Source organism: Anthonomus grandis, chromosome 6 (assembly GCF_022605725.1).
Source record: "Anthonomus grandis grandis chromosome 6, icAntGran1.3, whole genome shotgun sequence".
Classification (NCBI taxonomy): Eukaryota; Metazoa; Arthropoda; class Insecta; order Coleoptera; family Curculionidae; genus Anthonomus; species Anthonomus grandis.
In genome coordinates this window covers 33869196-33892973 of record NC_065551.1, presented here as the reverse complement: position 1 = coordinate 33892973, position 23778 = coordinate 33869196, and the positions used below count along the sequence as shown (strand labels likewise).

Below are 23778 nucleotides of genomic sequence, written 5' to 3'. Positions count from 1 at the left end.
GACAATTCATTCAAGGCTTTTCTCTATTTGCGCTTAATTGTGAAACTCATATTAATATTAATACTAAACGACAAAAAATTGCACAAACTTTTCAGGACTATATACTATAATTACGGGACTGTACGACGTGGCAACACGGCTAAGCTGGACGTTTCCCGCCTTTATTTATAACCTAATAAGACTGTCAAGGAAAACTGGAGTTGCCACGTCTAGGCAATTCACGATATAGCATTACAGGTTTTTCTCTATTGTTTACAATTTCCAGATTAACTGTGAAACATATATTTACCCACCATATTGGTTAACAGAAAACAAAAATATACACAAGCTTTCCTGGGCTGCGGTGCTTACGGTATCGTACGACGTGGCAACACGGCTTAACCTGAAGTTTCCCGCCGTCTAGCATATGCGTTTATGTTGCCACGTCTGGGTAATTCATTATGCAACATAAAGGATTTTTCACTATTTACGCTTAATTTCAAGAATAACTGTGAAACTCGCATTAACCCGCCACGACAATTCCTAAAAGACAAAAGCTTACACAAATTTTTCGGAACTTTACTACATATGGGGCTGTAAGACGTGGCAACACGGCTACACTGCACGTTTCCCGCTTTTATTTAAAACCTAAAAATTTGACAAGTGAAAGCTGACACATGTCGAACATAACGAATGTTGCCACGTCTGTGGAATTCACGATTAAACATAAAAGTTTCTCCCCATTTTCGTTCTATTTTGAGATTGACTGCGAAACTCTTATTAACCTACCAGGTTAATTAACAAAATAGATAAAACTTACACAAACTTTCCTGGACTGTAATGCCTACGGGAATATCCGACGTGGCAACACCGCATGCATTGACGTTTCCCGCTTTTATTTATAACCTAAAAATTTTTGACACTTGACGGCTATTTGTTTTGAATTTTGTAAAAAAACCGCCTCTCTTTGTATATGTGCGTTTTTCCGATTGATGCCGTGCAAATAAAGAAAATGTCTTCTTTCGATGAAAACCGAGAAATTTCCGACATCGAGGAAAGCCAGCAAGAGGCAGACGAGAGGCTCGACGAAGACGTATTTTCTATTTTGATTGCCACAGATATCCATCTGGGATATGCTGAAAAAGACCCAATAAGGTGTAAGTTGTTTAATAACTGGACTATAATATATTGGCTATAATAAATTTACAGCCAAGGATACATTTACAACATTTGAAGAAGTACTACAGATTGCCCAAGAAAACAGTGTAGATTTCTTGTTATTGGGAGGTGATTTATTTCATGACACTCGACCATCAACTTACTGTCTTTATAAATGCACTGAGTTACTTAAAAAGTATGCCTTATATAACTGAAAAACACTAACAAGTACTTCATAATACCCTTATTTGCCACAGATATTGCTTGGGAGACAAACCAGTTCAGATAGAATATCTCTCAGATCCATCACGCAACTTCTCTTACACAGGAAACGATACTGTAAACTATGAGGACCCAAACCTCAATATAAGCTTACCAGTTTTTTCAGTACATGGTAACCACGATGACCCCACTGGGGAGCAGCAAATCTCCGCCCTAAACGTACTGGCATCCACAGGATTGGTTAATTATTTCGGCAAATATACCAACTACAGTTTTGTTGAAGTAGAACCGATTTTATTGAAGAAGGGCTGCACCAAATTGGCCTTATATGGTTTATCGCATATTAAAGATGAAAGGTTGGCAAGGCTTTTTCTTGATAAGAATGTAAGTTTAAGTGAATTTTGAGGCTATTTATTTAACACTTGTTTTGGAGATTGCAAAGAAAAATGATGTACAGCATTTCTTAGGTTACTTTTATGGTGCCCCAAGGTGATGACTGGTACCAGTTATTAGTTCTGCACCAAAATAGGGCTAACCGTGGAGCTAAAACTTTCATTCCCGATCACTCGTTGCCAAGTGATTTGGATTTTGTCCTCTGGGGGCATGAACATGATTGTAGGATCACCCCCGAGCAAACTTCTAGTGGTTTTTATGTTTGCCAACCAGGTGAAATCAATTGGTCAATTAAAATGTGTATTTTGAAGACTGTTTTCTTTCATTTTAAGGAAGCACGGTGGCCACGTCTTTGGCTGTCGGCGAAGCCATCCCAAAGCATGTGGGTTTGCTGCAGATTCATAAAAAACAATTTAATTTAACCCCTATACCGTTGAAAACCGTTAGGCCGTTTATTTTTAGAGAGGTGGTAATCACCGATTTGGACGAGTTGCAGGATGATCAAGCTATGACGCGGGCCGCTTTAGCTGAGAAATTCGTCGATATTCAGGTGGAAAATATGATTGAGGAGGCAAAGGAATTAGGTAAATTGGTCTAAAACGGGTTTAATAATTCAATTTTGCTTATTTTTTGAGTGTACTTTTGCAGGTCAGAAGGGCGATATGTTGCCCCTAATAAGGCTGATTGTGGTTTACACCGATGAAGATCAAGTGTTTAACGCCATAAGGTATGGCCAAAAGTATGTGGACAGAGTGGCAAACCCTAAGGAAATGATAAAATTAAGATCTGGCATGAGAAATGTTAAAAAGACGGACAATGGGAACGTCAACGACGATTTTATGGTAACATATTTTTTTTAAAATTTACCACCCTAATTCTCAATAAGCAGAATTTTAGCCCAACGTGAACTTAGCGAATCGGGTCGAGGATCTGGTGCTGTTGGACTTTGAAAACTCCGGCAAAAAATTAAACTGTTTATCCCTCAAGGTGTTTAATGATGCCGTGATTAAGAGTATAGATGCCGACGATATGGAGGCACCAGAGGAAGTGCTCAAGTAATTCCTGCCTGGGCGGTAATTATTGCGGAAAACTAAACGATCTTTTAGGTTTTTAGTTAAGAATGCCAAAGATAAACTGGACGCGGAACTGGTCGAAGTTGAAAACGTCGATGATTTCGTCGAGAGTGTTAGGGATGAGGTGGACAATGATGCATCCACTGTAAGTAAAATGATTGATTCTGAATCCTATTTTTACAGTCTTGGCGCCAAACAAGTTTGTAACGATTAATTTCGACGACTGTTGGTTAGGGAAACAGTTAAGAAAGAAGTAAAATTTATAAGTTATTAATTAATACATGTACATTATATAAAATTGCAAGGCAATTCTAAATATCGGTCATTTTTTGGGTTTAACTTTGGAACCACTTGGAATATTTTCATATTTTCCTTAGGGTTATCTACAGAAGTTTCTGAGGATGTAGTTATGGCTTAAAACATCCTTCTGGGCAAATCATTTTGGTAGTTAGGACAGTTGTAGTTGGGGCTTATTTTCTTATCAAATTTTCACTATTCTTGGGGCTATTCTCTTGAAATATTCTCCAATGGGGTTTAGTGTTAAAGCAAGAGAATTTCTTACCCAATAATATCATATAAAAACGTTTATTGACTTCGAAAACTCTTTGAGTTAAAATAATAGTGGTCCTAACACTGAACCCTGAGGTACTCCAGTTTTAAGGGATCTGGAATCGGATAAACATCCAGATACTGTAACTCTTTGGGTACGATTAGACAGATAGGATTCCAGCCATTGCAATGCCACACCTCTAAAGCCATAATTATTGAGCTTAGACAGCAGTATTCCATGATCTACACAATCAAATGCCTTGGATAAATCGCAAAACACTGCCGCCGCGGACTCTCCAGAATTTAAGGACACATAGACACTCTCCAAAAAGCCGAAAACAGCGTCATGAGTCCCTTTTCCCGTTTGAAATCCAAACTGATTTGCAGATAAAATGCAATTATGTTGCAAAAAAGATAAAATTCTGATTTTTGCAAGTTTTTCAACTATCTTGGAGAGGGTAGACAATATAGAAATTGGACGAAAATTACAAGGCTCACTCACATCTCCACCCTTATAAAGAGGGATAACCACTGCCTCCTTCAAACATGCTGGAAAGATGCCATTATGAAAGGAATTGTTTATGGCAGAAGCTAAGGCATTCAATGCTGAGTCAGGCAAAAGGAGTAGTAATTTTGATGATATTCCATCAGCTCCAGCTGATTTATGGTTTTTTAAGCTTTTAATTGCATCTCTAACATCAGTAAGGCTAACAGGATAAAAGAATTTTGAACTGACACTTGTTGAATATAATGCAAAGGATCAATATTAGTATTCACATCCTTGAGCAATAAATGAGGAATATTACAGTAATAATCATTTAAACTATTTGGTCTTACTTCTGGTTCTGAAACTTTCTTGTGAGAATGCTTGAAGTCATTTATAATTGACCAACATTCTCTCTGCCTATTTGAGGACATATTCAAGCGGTCACTATAATATTTAACCTTAGCTGCTTTTATCGTCTTTCTATATAGACTACGATATTTCTGATGATAAAGAATAATGTTTGCATTAGTTGTAAACTTGCACAGCTTAGCCAAAAAACGGAGGTTTTTAGATGAAATTCTGAGGCCTGCTGTGACCCATGGTTTTCTATTTTTCATTTTAAGCCTCTTTTTAGGAAAACACTGATTGATCTTGTCACATAGCACATGAAATAACAAAGTAAACGGGTCAGGAGCCATTTCAACTGCATTCCAATTAACCAAAGCTGCAGTAGAAGAAAAAGCATTAAAATTTGCTCTGCTGAAAATTCTTCCTATATAATGAGATGAAGGAAATACAGTGTTGCATGGAATCCTAGCGAGAATGGCTTCATGGTCAGAAATACCAGATGAGAGTACTCTACATGACACATCATTTAAATTTGTACACAAATAATCAATAGTAGTTGCAGATGAGGATGTTATACGTGTGGGTGAAAGAACATGCATCTTCAAGTCATAAGATTCCAATATACTTAAAAGGGATGTATGATATGATGGCAAGCTTACATCAGTGAAGTTAATATTAAAGTCACCAGCCAATATAACTATGGAGTGTAGAGACAATTGGGATAATAGAGAATCAAGTTTGTCCAGGAACATACCAATATCTCCTGTGGGTGGTCTATAAACACAAAGAACATATAAATTAAATCGCTTACAAAAACAAAGGGAGAATTCAAAAACCTTCTCCAACAGAAAGCTATCATACTTATTAATTTTACAGAAAAAAGCTTCAATTGTTTGTTTAACTAAAATAGCTGTTCCTCCATGTATGGAGTGTTGCCGACAAAAAATTGATATAGGAATATAATCAGTTATTAAGAAACATTCGTTAGGCTTTAACCAGTGCTCAGTTAGTAATACAATATCAGGAAAATCACATGAATCAAGTAGAAGATGAAGCTCGTCCATTTTATTTCTTAGAGACTGTATATTTAAAATAAAACTACTGAAACTTTTCGCATGCTTATTTTCAATGTTATTTATAGAATGTGAGTGAGCTTCATCTTCTGTGTATTTATCTATAAAAAAGAATCCCTATCACAGTCAGTATCTAGAGGTCCAGATTGATTACTTGGTTTTATTGTGGACACATTTTTTGATAAAATGCTACTTTTGAAATGTTTTAAAATATGGGTATACAGTAATGATGCCAAATCTGATCCAAAGTTGCTGGCATGATTAGACTCTAAAATTCTATTTAGATTAATATTATTTGCGTGAAATATTCTATAGAGAGCCTTATTGCTATTATAAATTACATTATGGTTTGGATACATGTAAGGGCTTGTCATCACTAAACTATTGCTGTGTAAATGTATAAATTTTTTTAAAATATCGAATGATGAGCAAATACCATTTAACATTAAAATCAACATATTATTTTCTGTAAATTCCTTAACCATAGATGATGCAGTATAAATCAGTTCATTGTTTGTACTTCCTGGCTTCAGGAAACACTGGACTTTGTAGTTAGCTTCAAACTTCAGACGCAATTTCTTCAGGAACACTCTACTACAGTTTCCACCCACAAAAAGAAGCCTAGGTCGATTATCAACGGGTAAATTTGGCCTACATGGCAACTGTGTTGGATAATTTATATTAACGAATTTAGATATGTTTTGCTGTTCCTTTAATGCACAAATATCGGAATAGCAAGTATCTTTTTCAACTTCCAACACCTTTATTGACTGGATCATATTCTTATTCATCTTGGTTAAATCATTAACTTCCATTTGTAACATATTTATTTGCGTCTTATAGGTTGCAGATTCTTTTTCTAATGTTTTTATTGTTACAATTAAATTTTTATTTAAGGTATTTAACTCATTGATTTCTATATTGAAATTTATTTTTTACTCATCACATACTTTTAATAGTGACAGTAACTCACATTCTTTAGTTTTTAAATTTGTTAATTCAATTTTAAGTTCATCATTAAGTTTGTGTAGATTATCTAGGGAGGAAGAAAACTTCTTTTCGGCCTCTGACACTTCATCTTCAAACACCAAACTGTTTCGTCTCATTCTTTCTATATGCCTATCCTTTTCTTTTAGTTCAATCAATAATTCATGAATCTTCTGCTCGTAAGACTTCTTTTCATTCTCATTTTCATTAAAATTTATTTGACATTTTTCTGAGCATAAAATTTTGTAGCCTCCCATTTTTATGGCATCAGAATTTCTATCCAAACAACTTGGGTGGAATATAGACATACAAAAGATGCAGCAATAATTTGAAAACTCCTTTTTTTGACAGCATTTGAAATTACGATTCATTTTAATAAATTAAGGAATATATAAATACGGTTAGACAGGAATTGCTAGCCAAACAGGAACTTGAGCCTGAGCGTCACCAGGAACACGCGTAAAACAAACACACTAGCACGTCCTAAGGTTGAAGTTCTATGGTTTCAAGTTAAGGTCAATGCCAGCAAAACAAGTCTAGTTAGTTAAAACAGGAAATATTTATAAAACAAAAAAAATATTGACCTGTTAATTAGGAACACTTGTACGGAAATATAGCACGTCGATGTGGTTGTAAAAAAAAATCAAAACAAATCAAATCAAAACAAAACAAACAAAACTGAGTACCGGCGTAGCCTCCTACGAACTTAAACACGACCGTCACGTATGACTGCTAAATTGATACTGATATAACTTTGGAACTGTTTAGAACTTTTTTATAGTTCTTATGTATGTACTGTGTGTACATTAATGTAATTATAGAGGACGCTCTGAGGATGGATTTAAGGTCATTAGAAGACCAAAGACTTAAGTCAGGTGTTAAGACCAAAAAGCTAAAAATGAACCTTTTTTGGCAGAAACTAAGACACTTGAATGAAGAAACGCATAAGGACTTACAGTTACTTAAAACTCAACATTAAATTAGTGAAGTCCAGAACGAACAATGTATTCACTATGGGCATTCCGAACACAACCATCTCAAATGTGACTAAAAGCAAAGTTAAAAGTGTTATTGAATACATTGAGTTAAGCCAAACGGATTGCAAAGTTCATGTATTAAATTAAAATAAAGAGAACCCACCGAATTTTCATTAATGAAGATCTAATTTGGTCAAAGGTTCTTGAAGTGACTTCAAGGTAGTTACTTTATAAAAATCATAACCAACAACAAAAAAAATCTGCACTGCAAATACCATTGCTACAGATGCAGATGACAACCAGTACTATCTTTTATTTTAAAACACTCATGTGGTCTAAGATTATCGATTTATCAATGAGGACTGTCATAGGCTGTAATACAATTAAATCAGACAAATTTTTCTTGGGGACATAAATCTTAATATTCTTGATAAAATTTCAAAGCCTGTTAGCAACTACATCGATGAATAAGAGGCGGGTTAGGCCATTGTGCAGTAAATATAAATAATTGAAAACTTATAGAAAAAATAAATACAGTTATATTAAGGAATAGTATATCCGACTATTCTATTCTTCTAAATTTGGATATGAGACCAACACAAAACCAAATACATCCACGTTCAATAAATTGTAAAGAGAAATTAGACAAAAATAAACTTGTAAAGATATCTTAGTAATATGAATTGACAAGATATTCTACACAGTGTGGTGATCCTGTGATTGTTCAGGAAAGCATTAAATCCTGTAAAAGGAATATTGGAATGAAATATACAAAAAGATATTTAAAACCCTGGATAACTGTTACGTCTATAAGAAAACGGGGCAAATTTAGAAAAGCCTAAACCCCCAAGATCTTGCTCTTGTCAATAAACATAAAGAATACCGAGTATTAAGTGTATACCATAGAGGCATAATGGCTGACGGATTTAATAAATTATTATGCGCGATAGGTGAAAAACTGGCTGGTAAAATAAAAGTGTACCTGTGTAAAAAATAACCGAGCGTTTTCGAAGTCCAAACTATGTTTTTTAATGCTATTACTAATTGTAAATGATGACTCTAAATTCTCTAAGAAAATGGCTCGATAGAAGTGACAGCTGGTATTCTTAAAAAAATATCACACTTTCTTATTGGAACCTTTAAACATTTAATAAATTATGTTTTTACATACCGATTGCCATTATGAGAAATATAAATTAAATACTTGGGAAGTGTCTGAGTGAGTGATTTTCTAGAAAAAAAAACTAGAAAACATTGGTATAAAAAGTATTTCACTAGATAAACAGATCCAGACTTACTTAACTAAGAGAATGTTAATTGTAAAAGGTTTATGTCGACCTCAGTATGTTGAGTGTGGTGTTCCACAAGGCCTATTCTTTTTTTAATCGATGTAAACTATGTTTCTTTTTCAACTGCCTGGAAGAAATTCACTATTTCCATGTATAACAAATAGAATCATGACATTGAGTAATAATTCCTAAAGCCGGCCCCAGACGCCATTCGGCCGCTATCCGAACTGCTGTCGGTTTTAGGGCACGCATCAAAGGAGGTCGCGCTCATTCGCGTTAGCTCCCAGACGGTGTGCTTAGCTACGCACACTTATTTGCCTATTTTGTCTTCAGTCAGAGTCGCGACAAACTTAGCAGCGGGTGTTTTTGTATAATATTTTTGGTGAGTTGCCTTTTTAAGTTTACTTGAAAATGAAAATTAATATTATTTTTAATATTTATTGGTGTTATTTATTTAAATTATCATGGAATGGTTTAATGATTTGGTGATTGAATTCTTGGATCTGTACGAATTATATCTCATAATATGGGACCCAAAATACCCAGACCACAAAAATAGGAACAAAGTTGGCGACGCCTGGGTGCAAATACATTCATCTTTTTCAAAGAAGGACCAAATAAGTGTCGCAGATCTAAGAAAGATTCTTTAATGTCTCTATTTAGAACCCTGCTTAACAAAGCAAGCAACAAATCTGGTGCTTGCACAAATGACATTTTTAAACCAAACTGGTTTGCATTTGATAAAATGCAAAATGTTTCCTGAAATAACCATATAGGCCGTAACCGCAGCCGCTTGCTCATCGTCACTATCCATATTTTTATTTAAAAAAACCACTACTACTCCTCTAGGCTACTGTTCTATAACTGAGGCCCTGTGGCCAACGTTTGCCAACAAAGATGCGATGTGGAATATATCCCGAATGCCGTAGCGTGTGGAAGGGTAGCCGAAGCCGGCACTACGAAGGTACATTCGCCGAATACACACATCGTCTGGGGCCGGCTTAAGGATGACTCCAGGTCTCTAAAAGAATTACTAAGGAAATACCGTTTTAATAAGTAAAAATCTTGAACATATAAGAGACCAGACTTCGAATGCCTGGAATAAAATAACCAATGAGATGGTTTTGATGAGAAAGCATATTTTAATTGAACAAACTATTCTTACATTATCACCGATTTGAAGTTCTGCATATTTTTCTCACGAATCATAAATTCCTTTTTTAAACTGGAATAACGAACCTACTTGGTCTTACTGACAAAATATATAGTGAGTGATAACAACAATAGAGAGACGACAGCCTAGAAGGACATCAAGAGAAAGAGATTAAAAAAATGATTTTATCATCGTCTGGAATCGGTATTAAATCTTTTTATTTCTTCCAGGCAGTTGAGATAGAAAGAGATCCAAACAAAAAAAAATCTTAAGATGATTCATTTCCTGGGAAATTTTATGGGGATCAGAAATTAGTAAAGATGCCTGGAATCAGTAAAATATTACTATCTTGTCTACGAACTTGATGTAGAGAGAGAAAGGAAATTGTACGATAATTCTTCTATCCCTTTCAAGCACATGAAATAGAAAGACACGTAAATGTAAAATTTTTGACAGAGCTTTTAACCGATTTAGTTTTTTGACAATGTTATAAGTCACAATACTATCGGAACAAGGTCTATTATCAAGCATTATTTGCATATACTAGAAGATATATTTCTTTTTTACTAAAGTAGTAAACATACTTCCAAATGAAATAAAAAATAATTAATAATTTCTATTATGTTTACGACAAAATATCATGTTTTAATAGTGTAGAAAAGTAAATTTATTACAGTAGCGTTAACATTAAAAATGATGTTTCACTAAAACTAAAACTCTCTCAAAATATAAGTAAACGCGATAATTTGTATGCGACGACTTTGGTCCATTGTGCTCCAGAGCTGTCCTATAATTTGTACTTTTCGGGAAATAAATACTATTTTTGATTTGATTATTTCGAGGGTACAAATGTCCTTCTGGGCTAATAATTTTGGTAGTTTTCGGTTGGGACTTTTTTTTTTCTTTAAATTTCCTTCTTTCACCGCGTCTCGTTACGACACTACTATGACTTAATCAATTTAAAATGTAAAATCGATTTTTTTTAGCTTGACCGTATATTAGGAACCAGACCGTGGGGTAACAAGAAGCGAAATGTGACAATTATCGATTCGGACGATGATGAAGATCTGTCGCCGAATAAAAACTCCTCGGGAGGTGCGACTCCTACCCGAGGCCGAGGATCTAGAGGAGGTAAAAATCACAGTTTTAATTCAAAAAAGTCATCCATAGTTCTTTAAGATACTGATTTATGATCCGTGTTAAAATAAGAATCTTACCCAAGCAACACATCATATATTATTATCGTTAAATACATAATTTTTTAGTAAATTTTTGGTATATTTATCAACTGTATATGGTCAAGGTATATGCTAATGAAAAACGATTATTTTGCAGAAAATAATTGCCTGAGAAAAAAATATATACCAAATAAGATATGCAAATAAAAAAAACTCAAGACTATAAATTTGCTCAAAACTAAACGAGGATTTAAAAAATAAAATTTATTTTAGAAAAATGCAGTGGTATCCCCTATGAATGCCATTGGTAATTTTTTTTGTAGTTGTATTATTTTGTATACTAATTATTAACATGTAGTAAACCTTCTTGTTAAACGTGAACCTTTTTGCATACTTATTTTATAATTCAAATTAAAATTACCTGCAAGTCGACAGAAGTCCAGGTGGAAGAATAACGGATATATTATTAACTAACGCTAATATTATGAGCGTCGGCGCTCCACTCCCACCTTCATAATATCTCGTATTTTAATTTTTTTGTCATCAGGTCCACTTCTGACAATTTGAGAACATAATTTACAATGTTTGAACATACTATTGCTCAACTGTCAGAAGTAAATTCGGAATACATTGCTAATTATTAATAAATTAATAATTAAAAAAATATTAATTTTATTTTATTAGAGATTTTAAATATTTATTGAATATTCATATTATTATATGATATTTAAATATACCGTTAAAATTTTACATTTCCATTTGGAAATTTTCACAAACACAATTATTGCAATATTTAACTGATATTTATAATGAAATTCATGAAAAATTACATGATGAAGAATTTGGTGATAGTAGCGTCAAATACATGCCTCATGAGCTTCTTGAAAAATTAGAAAAATCTTATGACGATAAAATTCAAATTGTAACTTTAATTAAAAAAATTGTTTATCGTTATTGACGAAATGTATGCACGATTACAAGACGATGAATTACTAGGACGTGTTGCTCCTATTTTGCGGAAAAAAATGACATCTAGTTAAAAAACCGTTACCAAGTAAATTAAAGATCAGTGACTTATTAACAGGCGAATGTGAAATCCCCGCTTCTCTTTATGAATTTATAAAATTTTTATTATGTGGCGTTGATGCAAGGACTCAAGAATAGTTTGGATCGTATTCATAAAATCAAATCAATATCAAATGATATTATTTACACCATATTCAATGGTAAAGTGAAAACTGATAAACACATAACTTTAGAAATGACTCTGAAAAGTATAACAAGTAGCAGAAAAGTTATCGATCTTATAAATAAATTCGTCCATTGCTGTAGCTATAATGTCATTGAAGAGCTTGATACAGAAGCTACTTATTCCGCTTGTAATAGTGTCAACATTACTCCTGAAAATGTAACAGTGTAGCATTCGATAATTATGATAGATTTGTTGAAACATGCACTGGCAAAGACAGTTTGCATGATACTGTGGGTATTTTTTATCAAAATATTCAAACAGACGGTGACAGTACAACTAGTGGATGCAATGATAATGTAGAATCAGCACCACAGAAAAAAAGACGAACTTTCGACGCAATAGTTGAGTTGAGTCAATACGTCAAGAAACTTTCATTTCGTGAAAAGCTTCTTCCAATTGATAGTGAATTGCGCACAGTAATGTCACATAGATTTAATTTTTTTAAATCCCACATTACTGCAAAATATCAAATACACCAATGTAGGTGGGTTTTAATCATAAAATTACTGAAGATCACAGCATCAAACAAAAAATATATATGTTGTAATAGTCGTATAAATAAAACAATTGTTATGTTATTATAAAAAACGGTATATTCAAATATCATATAATAATATGAATATTCAATAAATATTTAAAATCTCTAATGAAATTAAAAAAAAAAAATCATTTTTTGAGCTATTAATTTGTTAATAATTAGCAATGTATTCCGAATTTACTTCTGACAGTTGAGCAAAAGTATGTTCAAACATTGTAAAAAATGTTCTCAAATTGTCAGAAGTGAACCTGGTGACAAAAAAATTAAAATACGAGATGTTATAAAGGTGGGAGTGGAGCGCCGACGCTCATATTATTAATAATATCTTCGTTATTCTTCAACCTGGACTTCTGACGACTTGCAGGTAATTTCAATTTGAATTATAAAATAAGTATGCAAAATGTCAGAAGTGTACCTAGTGACAACATAGTTGAAAAAATTTTCGCAACATTACCGACTTCTGACGACCCTTTATCTTCAGCGTAGACTTCTGACAATTTTTTTCCTATTTTCTAATATCGTCTCCTATACTAGTGCAAATTGTCAGCTTTGTACCTAATCAAAAAATTGTCATAAAAAAATTACATGTTTAACCCCCTACCCTCACTTATTCCGTCCAGGGCAGGTTCTGACAGTCTGCCCCTTGCTATGTCAGTAACAACCGAACCTGTATATAACAAATTTTCACGTTTACCGAGTGACCCGTCGACCTACGTAGCCAGCTCTTAGACTATAATTAAATTCCTCCACGTATATCATGCGGACATTTTATCTGATATTTATGGTTGAAGTTCAACCACAAGTGTATATCTGACGTAAAACAAAAAAAAAACGATTATTCCTCGTAAAAATTAACGATGAAATAAAAGATTTATTAATTATTCATCTTCGTCGATGTGTGTTGCTTGGGTAATCTACAAAATCAATTAATGTCTTTAATGCCGTAACTATGCAGACACCTTTCGCTCCATTAAGAGCATCATCAGAACAACCCCAACAAGATCTATAAGCACCATGTTTGTCTGATGATGGTCGGAATAGGGGAAAAACTTGAACGTTATGTGTTTTTTAGGTAGAGGCTCCAGAGGTGGAAGAGGCTCAAGAGGCGGTAAAGTTAAAGCATAATCTTATTTTATTTAAGGCTGTTATTGTTTATGTTTAAGTTTTTTTATAATTAAATAAAAACGCTTACTTTTATACTTAAAAAAAGTTTTTTTTTTAATGCGAACCAATAACTAACAATAAAAAATATGTACAAAATAAATAGTTAAAAAAAAAGACACATAAAGAGAGATGGAATGGTATAACTAACTAAAATTGGTTGATTTCCATACTCTTATGGTTTTGGCCTTGGAAATCATTAAATACTGATAATACGAGTGTCCTTATTACAGGACATACCATGGATTTACGTGATGTTATTAGGGTTATTTACGGAGTGTTTTCTGCGAGATAAAGAGTTTTCACATGAAACCTCTTTTAGCTCTACAGTCCTTGACACCGAATTGTCATTATCTGATTTTAGTAACTGTTCTTCTTCTTCTGACAGTGGATAACCTAAAAACAAATTCCAAAATAAATCTATAGTATAATTGTTAAATGGTTTATATTTGGGCGAATAGTGGTAATATAAATTAAAAAATGTTTTTAATAATTGCAACCTTAAGCAATTAATTAATAATCCAACAGTTCACCCTAATTGACTTAATAATAATAAATTCTGAAATTTCAATAAAAGAATCGAGTCTGTTGAGATCTCAGAGGGAGAAAACGAAATAATATATTAAAATGTATATTTTATTGATTGCAATAATATTGATCAGCAGGTGTTTCAACAAGATGCTTCGGAATTGACTTGGCATGCAATTACTCTATTGCACTTTTATTTCATATGATTAAAAAATTATTTGTTATCAGTCTCGCATACATAAATGAACTTTTTCCGTTCCACTTAATAGATGCAAATTATGTTAATTTAGCAAAAATTAAAAAAAAAAACTTTTTATCTATTTTGAGATTTTTATAAATAACCGCACGCATCTGACAATGCGGCGGCAGAATCCTTTATGGTTTTTATGGGTCTTAAAGTTTTTGCTTCTTCAAGTGAGGTTAAAACTACTATACACCTCATCAAACCAATTTATTACATCACAGTCCAAAAAAGCTATTTTCATATTTTTTTTTGTATTTAAAGTGTTTTTTCGCTTTTAAGGTTTTAATGTAATTTTAAGTGTCTTGCAGGCTGTTTTTTATGCATTCATTAATTCAAAAATAAAATCAGAGAGTTTCACTGTTCACATATTCAATAATTGAAAACCTAAAGATGACCTGATATATGGAAACTAGTCGTCCTAGATTAATCCAGTAATGTTTTCTCTATAATTAAATTTGAATCTCTTTAATAATAATTGTCAGCAAAAAAGAAATACAAATATATATTTAAGTCAGAAATATGTCGAATTCTTAAGAATTGTAGCTTCAATAAATTCTAAAGAAAAAAAATTCCCATTACTATTTATTCACTTTATTTCAAGTACAATATGTTATCATATATAACTGTTTATACCTATTAGACATTTAACATGTTTTTTTACTCGTCCATGATCTTAAGTCCATTTTTATACCTGTTAAATATTTAAACCAACTTCCAGGGTTTTAAAATAAGTCAGTGTATCTTCTAGGCAATTTAATTACCTCTCCAGGCATTTAAAATCATCTACATCCTTCATAAACATATAAAGTACTTTTTCACTTGATTCTTCCTTAAAAGCATATTTCTAGGCTTTTGTAATAAACGTTTTTGTCTTCCAGACCTTCGATGTAAATTTAAATTTAGTTGTTCACATTAACCTCAATTTGTTGTATTCTGTAGGATTTTGATTATTTTTTTTTTAAATCCTCCAAGCGTTTTGAAATATTTCCGATATCATCTTTAGGTATCTGACTGACATAATGTTTAATGCCTTTCAGGCATTTAAACACATTTTTCCATTATATTCCAGGCATTTCAAATATTTGACAGATTTTAAGGTAATTTTTGTTTTGCTTTCCAGGCACTGTTCTTTTTATTCCAGACAATTTAGGAAATATGCTCTCCTGGGCATTTGACGTGATATTTTATGCATTCCAGATAATTAAATTGACTTTTCATTTTATTCTAGATGTTTTATTCATATCATCTGGTATCTTAAAATCATCTTTAATCTTCCAGGCATTGATTAATAATTATTTTAAATCATTTTTGTTGATAATTCATTAATAATTATATCATTAACAATTATATCATGAGTATCGTTATGACTGGATGAAACACTCATTTTTTTTGGACTATGTATGACATAATAAATTCAGAATTGACTGTTAACGTTTTGATACTCACTATATTACCTACAGGACTGAAATTAAAATTATATATATATTTGACGTAATTTTGTGTGTCTTCCTGGCTGTTGGCCTATTTGTTTGTGTATTCATTAAGTCAAATTCAAAAGCATAACTTTAAAAAAATCAAAAAGCCGTAAATTAATTAAAAATGTAATAATTAATTTTCTTCTTGAATATCTTTAAGCTTATAGGATAAAGCAGGTTTTTTAAACCACTATTTTTGTACAAGAAACCATATAAGACAGTAAAACATTCTAATGGGTTGCAGGTATATAATGTACTGTTTTTATGTTAAGGGTTTAGCTCTAATTCTTGCTAATTGTTAGTGTGTCATTTCGCTTGGCTACATTTATTTATTTATTACATATTTTTTTGTTCATACCGCTTTGTAGGTTGACACATCTGACAAATAAACTACTTTGAATTTGAATATTAAATATTTTCAACATAATTAACAGATTAAAATAATCCACTCTCATCTGCAGATTTACTGAATTGTCCTATCCTGTTGAATCAATTGCCCCTTTTGCAATATTATTATTTAATAAATAATTCAACAGGCAACCACTTACCTTCTTCTATAGTATTCTCCAACTTCGTTTTACAGTTAAAATAAACAAAATCATCGGACATTACGCCTTGGAACACCGAAACCACTTCTAACCGGGCATTTAGGAAATACAGGGGCTGTTTCCTCATCCTGAACTCGCTTATGAGGGCGGAAATCCCTTTGGCAGCCGTAAAATCAGCCCCTGAAAACCACAAAATCGTCCATTAAACAGTTCAAATAACCTGCTGCAATCACTTACCTAAAATAAACTGACAGTCGATAACTACTGGCAGATGGCGCGATAAAACCCCCGCTCTGGCAACGCTGGTCTTAATAAAATCAACCGCCGGGAAGTACAGGGCGTTACCGGGCGTTATCAGGATATACTCTTTTCCGCTCGACGTCTACACTCGAATAATAAATTCAATTAAGTGACAATAGAGGGTAAAGACTTACTACTTACGCAGCATTTTTCCACATGTACTCCCGGCCGGGCACTGGGGTATAACAGGAACATGATGTTGATGCTCACCCCGACCAAAATGCCGTACTCTACGCCAATGATGAGGCAAAAAACGAAGGTGGCGAAGGCGGATAAGAGATCCTTCTTGCTGGAGCGCCACATCGGTTTCACCACCTCGTATTCGATCATGAAAATGACGGCGCAGACTATGACCGCCCCCAGGGAGGCTTTCGGGATATAGGCGAAGTAGGGCGTGAGGAAACTGAGGGCCAGGAGTACCATTATTCCTGGAAATTTATGGAAATTGGGGTGTGTAGGGAAAAGTTCACTTTTTTAGTTAAGATGAGAAGTACTACATTCCTGGAAGGTGCTAAACCTTCCACGTATATCCAGTGTGTCTATTTAAGTTGTCAATATATGGGACACTTTTTTATTATGAAGAGAAGTTATTCTTTATAAAACGTTCTGAATGGTCTAAAATGCAATAATCAAATATCATATAAAGGTTTGTCAAAAAACGTGAATTTTGCTCAAGAGTAGAGTACTTTTATTTTTAACAAAAAAAAACTGTTTATAAAAGATATAAAATTTCGACAATCAAAAAAATTGACACGAGATTTACTTATTGTGTAGTTTTTTTTATTAGAAATTCTTGTGAAGTCACTGTTTTTCGTCCATATTATCCAATCTAATAACGGTGTGTTTTATACTAAATTTATGAAATAATTGTACTGTACCGTAAAATGGGGTGAATAGTAACAGTTTCGGAACTTTCCTACTCTGTTGCTAACATAGTAGTCACCTTTTTGACAACAAAAAATAAGGAATCTACAGGTCTCAACTTGTAGATCAAAAAGCGCATAATAGATTTTTTTTAAATAGAGGTTTTTCCACAAAAAAAAAATAAAAACGCTCTTTTTCTATTCACCCTTATGTGGGGTGAATAGAAACACCCATTTAAATGGGTCAAATTTGCTATTCTACACACACGAGGGCGAATAGGAACACCTGAAAAAAATCATATTAATAAAAAAATATAAATACACAAAAAAAACTGACAAAAAGACCAATTTTACCAAAAAAAAACATTTATTTCTATAGAAATGCAACAAGTTTAAACATATTATTTAAATTGATCAACTTTGATGCAAATTAAATTTTAAAATGTCTCTTCTTGGCGTAGATGCTTCTATCTCGTCATGAACTGGGAAAACCTCTCCAACAACCTGGCTAAAACGAAAGGTGGAAACATCCGGAACTTCTGGAAATCCATAAATATATCCTGACGAGTGTTTGGTGGGGCGACTTCTTAAGAAAGTGGCTTAAATGTCATTTTCTGTAATATTAATGACTTGTCCGATAAAATATTTATTTCTTCGTCTATTTCGATATTTTGTTGGAAAACACACCAGATGCCAAGTTCCTTTATCTATTAAATCAAGCGAAATAGGAGAAACACATCGGAACAATTTATCCTCAAAGCAGACTGATGCTGGTGAATTATTTGTATCCAACTTATTCTCGGACTTATCGGTGAAACTTGGTAGTGAAATGTCCATTTCTGAGTCTGCATCTGAAGAATGATCTTGATCTTTTTGCATTTCAGAGTCTTCACTTGAAGAATGATCTTGAGATTTTCCCATTATTGGCATGAAATTACTAAGGGGCAAATTCATTTCCGGGTCTGAATCTTCATCTAAGGTTTCCATACCAAAATGTCTTTCCAAATCATTATCCTCTTGATCGTCTTTATCCAACGTGCTTTCAAAATCTGCACTTGTAACGCTTTTGCCAGCAGGACCTTAAATTTTACGACGTCGACTGTTCGCATTTTGACCATCGCCATATCTCATTGTTCTTAGAAGGTTTACCAAAGAGTTATTAAATCCTTCTTCAATGTTCTGATCCTCATCATTTGTCTCGTCAAGATTTTGCTGCGGAAGGCGTCCCAAGACTTGATCCCTATCTAGTGGAATAATTCCACACTTTCTAAACCCAGATTGTATGTTTTTTCCAGCATTAGGCTCAATAGCCTTTGACAAGTCATTAAGCAAGAAAGGGAATCTTTCCTTTGGAACCGTGCAATGCTTTGAACCAGCCCCCATTTTCCATTTTTCAAGGATCTGTCGCCAAGCTGTTTTAAGAAGCCGGAAAAATGCCACGTCCAGAGGCTGGGTCAGATGAGTAGAGTTAGCCGGGAGGAAGATAAATGAAATATTATTTTCTTCGCAAAGAGATACCGTACTTGCAGAAAAATGTGAACTCAGATTGTCGCCAATTAAGTACTTCTTTCCCGATAGATCTTTTACTGCAGGTATGACAGTTCTCTCTAACCAATCTGAGAAGGAAATCGCATCAAACCAACCTGATGGACTTCTATTAAATCTGACGTCCTTTGGTCCTCCAACTGTCCAAGATGTATACAAATTTTTAGCTTTGTAAACCACGTATGGTGGGAAGAATTTTCCATCAGCTGAAGCAGCGTACACAATAGAAACGGCTGACGTATTGCAAATACATTCTGTATAGCGACAGCTCCTTTTCGAGATTACTTTCTTTCTACCCGGATCGTCGATCGAACGTTAAATTTGTTTCGTCGTAATTTATTATGTTTGATGGCAGTACATTTTTCAACTCCGTGGCTAAATTGTCCAAATAAGCATTGATATCATTGATTGGGAGAAACAGCAACTCTTGAGCGCTTGATGTTTTGGCAGATTCTAGAACCTTATTAATTTTTGTGACGTTTTAAAAAAGAATAGACAAAGTCTCTGCCAGGGATATTATTTTTAAATCTCGTTATTGTTTTACCTCCACTGTCTAGGTAATTTTTTATCATCATCCTGTCCAAATGGTCAAGTGGATACCCCCAATCGGAACAAACTATTAGTTGATGGACTAAAATATCTTCTTCTTGTTTGGTTAGGGCTGTTTGTCCTCCATGACGCTTTAGATTTTGGTTTTTGTGGTGCCAATAAAGCACAGAATAATGAATGTTGTATGTTTCGTGAGCCACTCTATAACTCATCCCGTTGTCAATTGAAGCAAGGGCTATTTTTAGAGTTTTTTCATCAATTTTCACCTCGTTTTACCTCAATGTTTTACCTCGAAGGTCTGGTTTATAAACGCGAGGCATTTTCCTGCAAAAGAAAAAACAATTTTGGGGTAGATAGAAACAGAGGGTGAACAACGTGTTCATATTCACCCCAAAATTACTTAAAAGTGACGTTATGTATTATATTACATCATAGCAAAAAAAATAAGCAAGACAAGCAATTTCTGAAATAGGCAATGTAAACCAGACACCTTACAGCTACTTTAACCAAAAACTCAATGTCTTACCTGTTTTTAGCTAACCAGTGTGAATAAAGTTTTGCTAGTGATGAAAAAAGCACATGTGTTCACTCCGACGGGTGTTAAAGTAGTTATGGCGACATCTGTTGACCGTTTGAGAACAAATTTGAAGCGTTGGGAGGTTTAAATCCGATGCTGATTTTTTTTAAAAGAAGTTTCCCGTTTTTGTTGCTATTCACCCAGTAGTTTCTATTAACCCCATTTCACGGTATATTATTAACATATAATAAACTTTCTTGTTTAATTGTTGAATAAAACATAGGCATAATATTAAATTCCATCACGCGGACATTTTATTCGAGATTTATATTTGGAGTTCAACCAAAAATGTACATCTGGTGTAAACCAAAAATAAACGTTTATACTTAACTATCGTGTGTTGCTTGGGAAATATGCAACTTTTTCGCTATTTACAATAACAATGCAAATATAAAATGTAATTACGTGGAATCTAGGTTGGAGGTTGAAAACACCCGTTGTATGTAGTAGTTGACAGAAGTGAGTGGAGTGTTTAGAAGTAAGTGAAATTTAGTAGATACATTTAGCACTAAAGATAAAGTGGAAATTATGGATGACAAGTGGAAAATGTATAAAAAAGCTACGGAAATTTATTAATAACCGACACCCAGGGAAAAATCTTCGCTATGACACAGTAAGGAAAATATTAACCAAATTCAAGTAATAAAAATTTATTGTCCTATCCTATCCCATCATATTCTATTAACAAAGATACGGTTTCAACATTGTTAAAAAAGAACAGTTTTCTCTCATACAAGCCCTGATTTATTTATACGTTAAGACCAGGAGATCGTGATAGAGCCTTTGAATTCTACTGTGTTATCCAAGGAGATGGATGTTATAAGTTAACATGATTAGTATGCATTCAAAACAAATGTGTGGGATGGAATTTACCGAAATAAAATAATTGAACCTATTTTTTTCATGAATCTTTGAACGCGAACCGTTATTTACTATTTTTAGATAATAAATTAGAAGATCTTACTTGACAACGTTTCCCTGCTTCAACGTCAACAAAGATGGTTTCCACAGCATGGTCCTCCATGCCCCAGTAGGTTTGATGGAGTTTTAAGAGAGTTTAATAAGTATTATACTTTTCATTAGTAGTACTTTAGTTTTAATAAGAGTTATACATCAGTTTTTGGGAAATTCTTTGGCTACCTTGTTCTCCAGATTTGACGCTTAAATATTTTTTTAAAATGAGATTGTTTAAAGCAAACGGTATATTTTCAAAAGCCCAGCTGAGCAGAGCTGAAGGGCAAGATATAGCTGTATCTACACAAAAATTTCAATTCTCATAAAACTAAACGTCCTAATGTCATAAGGTACTAAGAAAAATTGTAAAAAGTTTAGTGCTAATGGTTTAATAATAAGTTTGGATGGTGAAACTATTGAATATGTACAAAAAATGAAGTACTTAGAAGTGTACCTAGACCCACAATTAGATTTTGGAAAGCATGTTCAATATATTTCCAAACAACTAGGGAACAAAATGGTTTTTTGAAATATAATAAATACATCTTTTTGGACTATTAAGGTTATTTATAATACAATTATTTTTCATACATTTTAATTATTGTATGTTTCTCTTGGTATCTTGTAAACAAGACGATATAAATAGACTCCAGGTACAGCAAAATAAAGTTGTGCGATTACTTTTAAATAGCAGTAAATATACACCATTAAAATATATGCTGACAACTCTTAATTGGTCTTCAGTTAGGCAAAATATTGAAAGGGTAAATTGAATATTAATTTATAAAATTCAACAGAACTTATTACCAGCATAACGTAAATCATATTTAAAAAAGAGAGCCGATATCCATTGACCAAAGGAAAATTATGACATAGTACAACATAGTAAATACAACAAAATTAATAATTTATCAGAACACTAAAGTATTTAATCGATTAGTAAATAAGTATCTTTCAGGACTATAATTACATATGTATTGTGTAAATATTAAGAATTATTGATAACTGTATATTCAGATTTAACTATGCTAAATAAATAACATTTCATTTACAGATGTTGCTCATTTGGAAAGAATCATTACAGAATCGGTTTAAAGTATTATTACTCCAGTTATGATTAGAAAAGTACTGAAAAGCTTTTGTGACAGCCTGTATCGAAAAAGAAAGTTGATATATTGAATTGAGGCATTATCGAATTAAAGAAATTAATAATGTTCGTTAAAATTATTACAACAATGAATTATTATGGTATTATTAATTGAAATGTGATACAAGACAGAGATTAACTAATTAAAAGGTTATTAAAGTGTATAAGTTCGATAAAAATGATGAGACTACTTTTAATTATTAATTATTTTGTTTTGACATAATTTGCTTAAATTAGTTTCTGAATGGAAAGGTTGTCATGTTTTGTAATAAATAAAAATTAAGCTGTATCCCTAGGTAATTTGTAAAAAATATGTTTTAAGTGTTAGAATGTAAGTGGATATATGACAATTTTTAGTTCTAACCAACTTCTCTTTATAGCAATTGTCAATATGGTCAAAAATAAAGCTACTTTTTAACATCTGATTATTGCATTTTTGGTTTTGGACCATGCAAAACCTTTTATGAAGAATAAAATTTTTTCATAAAACTAATAATAAAAAAGTTTCTTCCCATATGCTGCCAACTTAAGTAGATACACTGTATAATATGATTTTGCAATTTTTTTCCCGAAACGTGTTTAATTTACCTGTAATGACACCCCCGAAGCACGTTTGCACCCCACTGGCGTGATTAACGGCCGATCTGGAAAACGAGCCGGTAATCGGCATAGAGGAGAAGAACGAGCCGATAATGTTGCAGAACGATAACGTTAAGAGCTCTTGAGTGGCGTCAATGATTTCTCCGCTAGCTAAAAACAATCCCGGTAAACTTTTATATAATTTAATAGAGCCAAATAGTCCAGGCGTTTATGTACTAAAACCAGTATAAATAATAAATAAATCGACGTTTATATTATGCAACAACAAAATATTACATAAAAGGTAACATTCACATAATGTGTTCTTCCATGCGACCTGAAAAATACAGTATTAGTGGACAGTTTCAATACAACTCTACTTTATGCTAAACTCATTTCTTAAAATTACTTACAATAAAGGTATATGTGAACCTTGCCTTGTATTTCTTCTTGAAAATGAAAAGTGTGATATATAAAGTGTGTAAAAAATACACCCTGATAGGCAAATGAGTTTTAAAAACCTTCAGTCCTATGCAGTGCTATTTGAAATCTTATAATGTTTCTTAGTGTAAATCTTGTCTTGCTGTGAAATAATCTGAAAGATATTTAGGGTACCTCGACCTGGAAATTCTATAAACAAACTGACCAAATT

The 23778-nt window shown here is 33.0% G+C and overlaps 2 protein-coding genes across 5 annotated transcripts in view; one reads left to right on the top strand and one right to left on the bottom strand.

The window, feature by feature from the left end:
- Nucleotides 1–894: 894 nt before the first annotated feature.
- On the top strand, nt 895–13865 carry LOC126737244 (double-strand break repair protein MRE11). Its single transcript, XM_050442050.1, has 10 exons — nt 895–1136; nt 1189–1333; nt 1395–1743; nt 1827–2025; nt 2085–2336; nt 2401–2594; nt 2650–2807; nt 2859–2970; nt 10675–10819; nt 13729–13865. Exons 1-10 carry the CDS (start codon nt 953–955, stop codon nt 13779–13781), a joined length of 1791 nt encoding a protein of 596 aa, XP_050298007.1. The 5' UTR covers nt 895–952; the 3' UTR covers nt 13782–13865.
- The window catches only part of LOC126737243 (sodium-independent sulfate anion transporter), a 29583-nt gene continuing 19653 nt past the window's right edge, over nt 13849–23778 (bottom strand). For all 4 annotated transcript variants that reach the window (XM_050442045.1, XM_050442046.1, XM_050442048.1 and 1 more), the window contains 5 exons: nt 23136–23297; nt 17054–17340; nt 16850–16994; nt 16613–16792; nt 13849–14213 (listed from right to left, as the gene is read on the bottom strand). In XM_050442045.1, coding sequence (XP_050298002.1) covers nt 14065–14213; nt 16613–16792; nt 16850–16994; nt 17054–17340; nt 23136–23297 — 923 coding nt within the window. In that variant the 3' untranslated portion in view covers nt 13849–14064. The remainder of the gene's footprint in view (nt 14214–16612; nt 16793–16849; nt 16995–17053; nt 17341–23135; nt 23298–23778) is intronic.

What these genes read in the sequence shown, in the direction of transcription:
- LOC126737244 (XM_050442050.1), top strand. Translation starts at nt 953, where the DNA reads ATGTGCGTTTTTCCGATTGATGCCGTGCAAATAAAGAAAATGTCTTCT. An exon ending in TGCACTGAGTTACTTAAAAA is followed by an intron (nt 1,334 to 1,394) that starts GTATGCCTTATA and finishes TATTTGCCACAG; the next exon opens with ATATTGCTTGGGAGACAAAC. An exon ending in TGAGGAGGCAAAGGAATTAG is followed by an intron (nt 2,337 to 2,400) that starts GTAAATTGGTCT and finishes GTACTTTTGCAG; the next exon opens with GTCAGAAGGGCGATATGTTG.